The 11,574-nt window shown below is 42.0% G+C and overlaps 1 protein-coding gene across 5 annotated transcripts in view; it reads left to right on the top strand.

The window, feature by feature from the left end:
* Window positions 1–808: 808 nt before the first annotated feature.
* Window positions 809–11,574, top strand: part of PBX1 (PBX homeobox 1) — a 112,183-nt gene continuing 101,417 nt past the window's right edge. For 3 of the 5 annotated variants that reach the window (XM_075833336.1, XM_075833334.1, XM_075833338.1), the window contains exon 1: window positions 810–1,355. In XM_075833336.1, the coding sequence (XP_075689451.1) occupies window positions 1,165–1,355 (191 nt within the window). In that variant the 5' untranslated portion in view covers window positions 810–1,164. Of the gene's footprint in view, window positions 1,356–11,574 lie in introns of all 5 variants that reach the window. The other 2 variants (XM_075833335.1, XM_075833337.1) reach the window with 1 other exon arrangement.

Here is an 11,574-nt window from a genome sequence, read left to right as displayed (position 1 = left end):
TACAAGCTGATTGATGTATAACTAGATACCGGCTGACAACAGATAGCAATACGGGACTGGATGCAAGCTGGCGATGGATAACTTGTTGGCCTGATGAAGACGTATGTCCTGCGTCGAAATGCGTAGCCCTACTTATATGATATTAAATTACCGTTGTCATTACATCAGACTGCTGATTTGTCTAGGAGCGCAAATTTGGGGTCATATATTTTTACTTTTCACCCATCTTCCTATAGGTACAAGCTGGTGGATAACTGGACACAGGCTGACAACATATAGCAATAGGGGACTGCATACAAGTTGGTGATGGATAACTGGACACAGGCTGACAACATATAGCAATAGGGGACTGCATACAAGTTGGTGATGGATAACTAGATACAGGCTGACAACAGATAGCAATAGGGGACTGGAGAAGTCTCCGAAAACCTGTCTTGTCATTGATAAATATGGCACACTTTACAACTCCCAATTTTTCCTGTGTACTTCCAGCATTTTATAGATAAAACGTGCTTGTGGTGTTTACACAGCAGGACTCAGGAATATTATTTAATAAGAGAAGTTCTACATTGTCCTTTTCTCGGGGTGTTCCCCTTTAAGACGCCGCCGCCGCTGCTGCTGCTTTTTTCCTCTCCCTCTCTCCTGTTCTCTTTCACATTCTCCACCTCTGAACCTCAATGATTGACAGGAGAACGGGAGAGGAGGGGGAGGGGAGTGACCCGCAAGGCCACCAATGCCAAGCCGATGTGGGCGGGGTCTCATCCCTCCCGCAACCAGTGAGCGCGCAGGCGGGGCGGGACCTCCGTCTCCATTCTGTGCTGTGTGTCAGCTCTAGAGGAGAGAGGGATAGACACAGGAGGGAGGGAGGAGAAGCCGAGTCTGAGCCCCAAACAAAAGCAGGACACCGAGCAGTGAGGAAGTTCCCGGCTCCGGTACAGACCCCACCCTCCGGGAGAGCTGCCGGTGTGAGAGCCTCTCGCCTCCTCTGCCTGGATCCTATTATTCCTTGTCTGCTGGACTTGTCCGGATCTGGACGGATTCCTGCGCCCTGGGATTTAAAGGAGGGAGCCACAACAAAGGCAGGAGAGAGAGAAGAACAATAAGAGTTCCCTGTGCGCTGCAGGGTGCACGGAGGGTGCTGCAGAGCAGGGCTTGTTCCTGGAGATGGATGATCAGCCCAGGCTAATGCACAGCCACCCTGGGGTGGGGATGCCAGGTCACCCCAGCCTGTCCCAACACATGCAGGATGGCACTGGGGCTACAGAGGGGGAGGGGGGCAGGAAGCAGGACATCGGGGATATATTACAGCAAATTATGACCATCACTGACCAGAGTCTGGATGAAGCGCAGGCCAGGTGAGCACACATGTAACATACATGTACATCCTCTATGTTCTCAGTCCTGCTCTATTTACATGCAGCACACATCTGATCACACAGTGGCCATGACTCCCTCCACATACTGGGGCTCCTGTATGGACAATGTCCTAAGTCCGTCTTTACATTAGCCTGGCACCCTATCCATAGAAGAAGTCTGAGACCTTTTTAATTTTCATCTGACATGGCCGATAAACTTTTGTTGTGCCTGGTGATTGTGCAACATTTGGCGATACTTTTAAGTAATAAAAAGTGTCGGATGTGTAAATCCGCAAATGTGTTATGTGCGACATTCTAAAAAAAATCGCCTGTGTGTGTCACATCTGAGACTTTTTTCAGACCAAAATACGGCTTTTTTTTTTTTTTTTTAAACCTTACACACTGGTATGCGTGAGATGTATGTGCAATGTTATCCAGGACATATGTTTACACTATGGCATTATATAGAAGTGGAATCTTGACCTTCAGAGCTGACAATCTACTGCTGAGCTGGACCATACCACCTACGGGCACATCGTTATCGAATGACCTATACGTAAAGAGTTCCATATGTTGTGTTGTAGTGTGAGGTTGTATATAGTGTGCGGATCCTGTTAGAAACTTGAGCGACGCTTTTTCTTGCGTTGATGACTTTAGGAGGAATTTATCGAAACTGAGCTCTAATGTGACCCTTGCTTAGGTAGGATGTAGAATCTATAGGGTGCCGTAAAGTTTTAGTGCAGCAGTAGAAGTGCCATAGGGGTCACGTTTGCTGCCAGGCCTGTTTGTTATGTTCCATCAGAGTTAGGAAATGTGCTTGTCACACCATGTGAAGTGTACAGGGTGATCAGATGCAACCAGGTATAATGTGCCAGGGTAGGTGGTATACACAACTGGCACTGCCGCTTTATGATGGTCAGTGCAAGGCGTGTTAGGGGTTGTGTATTTAGACTATAAGTTCTTATCGTGGTGCCGGTGAAATCGCAGAATGGCCCTATGAGCAACAAATATCATGCAAACATTTTATCCATATAAGGGGTTAAGCTTCTATGTGTGCGCCATGTTTTGCTATATATAACTGGCATAATGCCACTATAGGTGTGTTGCAATTTTGTGACCTCTTGGAATAAAAAACAATTCGGTTGCTTCTGCCAGTGGGTAGAATGGCACATACAATAATATAGGACGTGTTCTCTACGCCGTTTTTCTGGTGTAATTCACACAATCTCCTATATCCTGTCTTTACTTACTATAGAGATATCCAAGACCCTAAGAACCCACCTATAGGGGTTAGCATGTAATTGGCACCTATTTTATGGTGGCATTGGTTCAAGAAAATCCAAAGGCATTCGGATACCAGGGTCATGTGATCTGACGTTCGATGTATCCGTCCTTATAATAGTGCTGATATTAAAGTTTGACATCCTCTGCTGTCCCGATTAGTGCGTTTTTTTTTCTTTATGTCACCATTTTGTCTTGTTGGTAAATACGTGACATTATTTTTCTTACCTTCTTCCTTTCCGCTGCTAGGCCTAGCTCAGGTACTGACGTTCATTTCAGAGGACCGGCAGCATGCCATGTTTATTTCCTATTTTAACTATATAATATTTGGTCCATCCTGGATTTATAAATCTATGAAATGCTGTTACTGTAATATTACTGTTCTTATAACCCATGGAGGACGTGATAAAAATAGAGAACATAGTCCAGTCCAGGAATGTCAGATGTTGGGCCATAACCAAAGGATATTGTCATTATTATTGTTATTTATTATTGTTGTTGTTGTAAATATTATTATAAAAAAATCTGATACATTGTAATCCCTCAATTTTTATACATGGTGCAGCTACATAGTCACAAATCCAAGGTACAAATACGTATAATATCAGCAGAAAAGTTGAATATATTCTATTTAATCACAATTGATCTACACAATAGAGGTTGTCCTATTAGGTTGTCCTATTAAGAAGGAGTTTTTATCTAAAGTTCTCTAGAAATATAGTAACTTTTTATTAACAGCTGCTTTTCACAGAGAGGTTGCAACAGGCAAAGCCTACGCTGCGGCCTATGATGCTACAACGTATGCAGCCGAGGGACTGCTTCATCCCAGGGACGGCTTGTTGTGGACTAGGTTGTCACTGGCAGCTAAGTAAATTCCCTCACGTCCTCCTGAATTATTTCCTAGGTCCGAGCTGAGGTTGGAATGACTCCAACATTAGAGCTCTGCGTCACCATGTAAAGGAGCCATTAGACTAGATGCAATGCACGTTTTATTGGCATAGAACAATAATGTCGCTGGATGTCATTGGAAATGGACACATGGGTTGATCAGCGTTCTATTAATGTGTATGTAAGGGTTAACGGAGGTGTATGCCTGGAGCGTATTGTCAGGGTTGCTTTATGTTACAGACTATAGTTTATTTGTTCATTGCATGGCTGATGCCAAATATTGGGATATATTCAATATAATTTCTGTAGATTAATTTATTCTAATTCATGAATTCATATAAAACTATAACAAGAACTGTAATTAGTAAATATTATGTAGTGATATCATTGTCTAATACCATTTATGTTGTGTGTGTATATACTCGCTCCGTTTACATTTTTCTATATACCTTGGATATATTCCTTATATAAGATTTTAATGTGTCGTTTATGAGATTTGGAAATATACAGCAGTGTATGTATCAAACTCTAAGAAGTAATGCAGCGTTGTAGACTTCAGGGTCTCCTTTACCATAGATGACATACAGAACATATTGTGGCTAATGTATAAAAAGTGTCGATGGTGGGAAATGTTTTATTTTAGTCTTTTTATAAATGAAGCCGACACTTCTGCCTTCTACATAAGATACTTTTTAAACAATCGCCACATAAACATAATACATTTGAAAGTGTTGGAAAAGTACCACGGCTGAGACCTTTCTTTAGGGGAAAAAATATCCACAAAAACTTTTTTTTTTTAATTTTATAAAAATGCCAGATTCCCAGTATGTCAAGCCATTTGTATTGTAGAGTAGTTTGTAAGCTTCAGGGCTAACCACGTCGTATGTAAAATCCAGATCTGAAGTGTATATCCTGCTATTTACATCAATTGTGCCCCTTTAAATTCAACAAATCATTCCGTAATCTCCTCGATGCTTTGCAATGTATTGACCATATGGGAGTCTATATAGGGGCCTTATTTTTTCCAGTGCTGAATATGACTCCATTTGCATCATAAATCCTATTTTATTCCATTTGACGTGACAGCACTGATAGTGATTGTTCTTTACAGAAGGCCTTTTATTTTTATATATATATTCTCTCTATATCATACTAAAAAACACAATATAATTGTGCCAGCCTCGCTGACACTATAGAGAGGGCACCCTATAACTGACTTTTTAAATGACGGCTCTTGTTGGTTCCACCGTAGGACAGGTCCATGGTAACTGTACACATTTCTTCTGCGGCTTGAGAGGAGATCTGTTTGATTTACATAGCAGTGTATTAGAGGCAGGTCTTGTACATGTGTTCATGGGTAATGGAGAATTGGGGACACGATGGTGTTGCAGTAGAGGTGGATGGGCCTATGTCTAGAAGCAGTGGGCTATTGTCATTGTATTTACCTCTGCATATTGGAGGTAAGAGTTCATAGTAGAATAAGTGACTGGTGAAAGTGGCTGCAAAAAAGTATAAGTGGGAAAGAGTGAATACCGACTGCATGAGGATTAAAAGTGTTGTACATAAAGAAACATGCAGCTTTTACATATACCTTAGTGATGCAATGATGTACCTAAAGCATGCATTACTAACCATAGTCATAATGGCATTCCTTACGTAAAAAAAGCATAGGACCCTATGTGACCGGCCGCCCCCCCCCCCCCCCCCATGGTTGCATTGGATGTAAACATGTCCTGTCTTGAGATCCCTTCCTGGAGACTGAAACAGCACCTGTTTTGTGCCTGATGTCCCCTGGGTTACCAGCTGATCACTGCTGGGAGACCCCCCAGTATTGAGCTGCTATCGATGAGGGAAGAGGCAGCTGAACAGTGGTTGTGTCCTTCCAGCCTCCCATTGAAATTATTAGGCCACCCATGCATGTGGTCTTCCAAAGTGGAACTCTTGCAGTAGCTCTCTGCCTAATATGAGAGATCGGGGGTCACCACCGTATGGTCTAAAGCAAGCTCTACACTTAGTAATAGTGTAATGAAAAAAAAAATTTTTAAGAAGCATTTTGGTTTTTATTACAGAATGTTCTACGAGATTCTGTAACGTTGGTGGCTCATGTAAAAAAAAAAAAGTGTTGCTGCTGCTAGATGTGCCTGCATAAGAAATATCTTAAATGTGATAATTCACAATCAGAGGCCGCAATAGTCCTGATTCTAGGTGTAGGGCACCATGTGCTTAGTTTGCTTTGGTGAGGGATGAGCTATACTATTGAATTGCTACTAAATACATTTACTGTATAATTTTAATACACTGGACGCCACTATAAAATTAGCGCAAGCCGCTTTCTAGATGTAACCCATGTCAAGTAAAATGGTGGGCCTTCAGTCATTTGACTTTCCCCTCCACCCAACCCCTTGCTCACAATCCTTAACTTGCAGCCACACATATACATACACTGAGAGAGTCCACACAATTGTATGGAAAGTTGTTTTGATAGTTCTCGTCTTGTATCCATGTATAGCCGAAGTCTTTTTCTAAAACTAGCCTTAAAATAGATCCCGCTCGTCTGATCAACCTCCGATCCCAGAAATGACTTTATTTGATCTTGCTCTAGATAGAAGTACAATGTGAATGCTTTTATCTGCACATTGTAACCTTTCCACGTTAGAATAAGTGGGTTATTGGTCATGTCTTTATGTGGCACATTTGTACTTTTATAAATACTGACTTGTGGTTTTTCCTGCACTTATTGAGAAGGTCATGGTGGTGAACCGGATACCTCAATGAACCTGCCAACCTGTGACAAATTTATATCTTCTCCGTGAGAATTTGAGGACTCTGACCATAGTCCTTTGTACTCTGTTCCAATAATGTAAGTACATCATGGAAAAGATTACATGAAATGCCACGGACCTGCGTGACCCCAGTTGCTTGGAGTCGTATTGAATTTCCGCCAGGAGACCTGGGAAAAACGAAGCCTTCATGCTAAAGTTGGCCTTGGCCATAAACATAAAAGACAAACCCAGTATCTCTTATCTTGGTGGTAACCAATAGAACCGGACGGGTTAAAATCTAACCTGCGCAATTCATATTTCGCAAACTGGGGTATGTCTGAAGATGGTCCTCTAGTCACCATAGACATGAGATTGTCAGTGGAGCCCTACTACCAAACCTCGCGTCTCTGGCCAGGTTAATATGTACCTGCATAATTTTATATATACACGTGTTCTTTACATTTGTTTGGTTTGCTTGTGGTCTGTGATATAGTCCGTCTAGTGTGGCATGGGTAGGGAGTGAGAGGCAGCCTCATCCAGGTGGAGAAGGAATGAAGAGGTGGGTGTAACTCCCATAGAATGGAGGGAGCCATACACATGTGCCCACCTCTCTATTCATTCTACGCCTGGATGCGATGGTTGTCTCATAAGGCAGGACGAGGGTCGAGTGGCCCACATTCTGGAGATCGGTGTGGGTCCCAGAGTTGGGACCCGCATCTTTCAGCCATTAATGGCATAGCCACAGGATATGCCATAAATGTATAACTTGGGAATACCCCTTTAACTGTGGTTACGCCTGAAATTTTAGGTATTGCGTGGAATTGCTGTCCTATAGTTATCACTACTTGGGTACACACGTTATGCCGCATTTTTTCTAGTGCCACCCTTTCTTTCACCCCTAATAGCACAATGATGGTCATGTGGGAATACTGGTGAGGTTGGCAAAGCAGCAACTCCAATACTGGGTGTTATTTTTTAACCTTGTGGGCTAAAATGTGAAGTTTATTTTTACATTGGTTTGTCTACATTACCCTGTTTGGAGGGTGACTCTTAATATAGCAAATATATTGGCTGATTTTCAGGAGACTGTACTGCTAAATTCTCATTGAAGGCATTAAATATTCATGTGACAGCGTTCCGATCTAATAATATAAATATAGTAACTACATTAAGGAAGGTTTTAGTTTTTCATTGGACGTTCCCAGGAGTAGGGCCCATTATACAGTTTTAAATTAACCTGTCTGGGTGGTGAAACGTTAGTACGGTATTTTTGTGCCCGGCTGCACAGGGCTATGGGGAATGCGCTTTACATAATCCTTTTCGCTGCAGATAAGATACTGTTAGGCCCTGTTCACACTGAGTTTTTTTAACGCGGAAAATAGGCCAAAAAACGGTTGAAAATGCCTCCCATTGATTGAGGCGTTTTTTTTCCCGCGAGCGGAAAAACAGTCTCGTGGGAAAAAGAAGCGACATGCCCTATCTTCGAGCGTTTACGTCGCTGACCTCCCATTGACATCAATGGGAGGCAGAGAAAGCGTTTTTCGCTGCGTTTTTGCCTGCGGCGCTCAATGGCCGCGGGTGAAAAAAACACCACGAAAAACGCAGCAAACGGCGTGCAGGCAGATCAAAATCGCAGACGGAATTTTGAGGCAGAATTTTCTGCCTGCAAAAAACTGTGTGAACAGGGCCTAACACCGTGAAAGGAGAAATGGATTCTACTGACCTGACACCTAATGTTCCATTTTTACGTAAAGGTGACTGCCAGGATTACCGGATTATTGGGGGCCAGAGCAACAGACCTTTGCTGTATTCCAGCATATTTATGGGATTCTGGGTAAAGTGCCTTCCACTTCTAGCATTTCAATAGATGTTGCCTGTCTTGTTAGGCTATTTAACCCTCCATCCCCTGAATCCACAGTCCTATAAATTATGTGCAGTTTGTCTTGTGGAGGTCTAATGGAAGTGTGTGAGGTGCTAATAACTACTGCGTGATTAATGATGATTCCTCTCTGTGTGAGATTTCCCCCTGGTATCATCTGCCAATGTCCTGGGGCACACCGCATTGAAAATCGGAAGCACGCGCCTCTCTTTATAACTCTCATTTCTGCAAAAGCCACAGTGATTTTATTCCTCCTTTTTTATTTTACTTCCAAACCTATTATGTGGCAAATGAAGACTTCTTAAATTGTATTTATCTAGTCCAGCATTCCTTCAGATACCTATTGACGCAAAGTGCTACTTTCTATTCAGATTCATATGGGAACACAGATGGTTTGATCTAAATTTTAGGTCTATTACTGTAAATATCTAGAACAAAATAAAAATCGTGATCATTTGCTTCCAATGTGAAGTTTGAATGTACTGGATCCCAATGTAACAGATCTACCGAGCCCTAACCCAACTGCTATCTACATCACATGCCATAATATTAAACCATGACCTACTATATAAAATATATCCACCGATCGGCCGTAATATTAAAACCACCTGCTTTATATTGTGAAGCCCCTTGTTCTTTCAAAACTGCTGTGACTTGTCGAGACTTGGACTCCACAAGACCTCTGATGGTGTCCTGGCACCAAGACCAGAAGTTCATTTTAAGTGTCCCAGGACAACATTTTAAATAGAATGTTGTGTATGGAGTAATAATATATTATGCCCTCCAGATGTAGTTCTCTGCCACGGATCTGCCATTTTAGGGACCCCTCTGTGCTGTCCCAAAATGGCCACAGTGCTTCTTAGACTAAGAGTCTGAGACACTCCCACTGTTCTGATATTGACACTCCCACTGTTCTCGTATTGACACTCCCACTGTTCTCGTATTGACACTCCCACTGTTCTCGTATTGAGACACCCACTGTTCTCGTATTGACACTCCCACTGTTCTCGTATTGACACTCCCACTGTTCTCGTATTGACACTCCCACTGTTCTCGTATTGACACTCCCACTGTTCTCATATTGGCCAGAGCTGCTCACGTGAACAGTTCCATCCAATCCGTGAACGAGTGTGTCTTAGACTCCTTTTGAGACCACTCATACTTTTACTTAAATTGTGTTACGTTATGCAATCTGCCCATTCAATACAATTTTTCGTGCCATCCAGTAAAAAAAAGGGTATGTTTAATATATTTTTTATTTACATGGGAGTCTATAGGCTATGGATGACTGATGGATTCCTCTCGTGCATAGACTTACATGTTAAAAAAGCGTGTTTTTCTTTACTGGACAGAGCCTGACTTATACACTGTTTATTATTTATTTATTTTTTTACCACGGGAGTCTATTGGCGGTGAATGGCTAATGAATGGCAATTGCCAGAAGTGGATTTTATTATTTTTTTCGAGGACACATTGAAGCTGTATTGTAAAAACCATTTTTTTTTTAATAAGTCAATTCAAAAATGTTTGTAGCACCTAAAATATAGATTTAATAATAAAAAAATAAACAAGGCCTACAAACTTGTACATAGCTTTTAAGGATGTGATGATGTTAACCAGCACCAGAAAAGGCACACATTTTAATCTTTGCTAAGGGTCCCTTACACCTCTATTTACACCGCTGCTGAAGCTAATGTTCTTCTCCGAAATTAGGTTTAGAAGAATATGGCGCGTTTTTCAGCAGTAGCTGGATGACACTAGTTTAGTGGTTTCCAAGTACCCTCAGCTACAGGACAGCCTACCGTGAGTTTGGGGGTGCTGAGATGGGGGAACAACAAGCGGTACCCCCAGCTGGGTTCCATACTGTGTAGTAGGCCTCTACTAGTGTCTCCTGAATGTCTCCTGTGAGACGCTAGCTGAACACCTCATATTCGTGAATATTGTGCTGTATCTTCAGCTATGGCTATCACTTTTACGTAATAGACTGTAACATGTATGTCATTTATGTAGAGAAGTGTGTAAACATTTTTTTTACAATGTGTGAATGTGTAAAGTGCCATGAAATATGCTGTTGCTAAGCTTTCCTAAGCTCTGTGCAAATGAGTCCCGTATGAAAAAAAAAAAAAAAGGAAAATCCTGCTTCTGTGTAAAATCTAGTTTCATTTCAAAGCCACCACAGAAAAGTGGCGGGTGATTTTATTCTATTCTTCCTCGCACACATTTAGGAAGGAAAACTATCATTTTCTCTCAAATTGCAGCTGGGCTTTTTACCTCTGGGGGGATGAAAATACTTAATACATGCAGATCTAAATCGAAAAGAAAACCTGGAATTTGTAAAACGCACCAGTTAATAGCCACGTTAACAAATACCCGCTATATCTTATCATGCAATGGAACTGATCTCCGCTCTACTAGGGTGATCTGTGTAGACAACGAGCTATGGTGTCACCTGGACCCAGGGTAATATTTACAATGAGCCAAATTTGTAAAATTGAATTAACCGTAACTTTTTTTAAAAATTTTTTTTTAGTGTGCGGTGTGCCACTATATTGTACTGACGGCATAGTTCTGGCAATTACCATGGACTATTCTTCCTGCTCACTTCATTGTTTATAGAGGTAGATTATTTGCTGTAAACAGAATGAATGCAAATCCTGATTTTGAAGCTAGTGGTTTTTAAAAATTGGAATATTAAAGAGGCTGTGTCACCAGATTATCAAATCCCTCTCTCCTATTGAATGTGATCGGCGCTGCAATGTAGATAACAGCAAAGTGTGGTTTTTGTTTTTTTTGTTTTGTTTTTTTAAACGATAATTTTTGCCCAAGTTATGAGCAATTTTATATTTATGCAAATGAGCTTTTCAATGGACAACTGGGCGTGTTTTCTCGTTTTACCAACTGGGCGTGTATTGTGTTTTTACCAACTGGGCGTTGTGAATAGAAGTGTATGACGCTGACTAATCCGCATCATACACTTCTCATCGTTCCCACCCAGCTTCTTTCACATACAGCGTGACGTCACCCACAGGTCCTTCAACATTGTTTTCGGACAAAGAAGATACATCGGCTCCAGGCGTCCAAAAGGTTAATATGCTCGTCTCTAGGGAGTTTGCTATTCTTACCTGCACATACCCTGCACTGTACCCTCTGACGCCTGGTGCTGATGTGTCTTCTCTCTTCCGACGCCAAGGTTGAAGGACCTATGGCTGACGTCACGCTGTGTGTCCGCAGTGAAAGAAGCTGGCTGGGAATGATGACGTCACCCACAGGTCCTTCAACATTGGCGTCGGAAGAGAGAAGACACACCAGCTCCAGGCGTCAGAGGGTACAGTGCAGGGAAAGAAGCTGGGTGGGAACGATGAGAAGTGAATGATGCGTATTGGTCAGCATCATACACTTCTATTCACAA

The sequence above is a fragment of the Rhinoderma darwinii genome, chromosome 7 (assembly GCF_050947455.1).
Source record: "Rhinoderma darwinii isolate aRhiDar2 chromosome 7, aRhiDar2.hap1, whole genome shotgun sequence".
NCBI lineage: Eukaryota > Metazoa > Chordata > Amphibia > Anura > Rhinodermatidae > Rhinoderma > Rhinoderma darwinii.
This window is presented reverse-complemented; position numbering and strand designations above follow the sequence as displayed.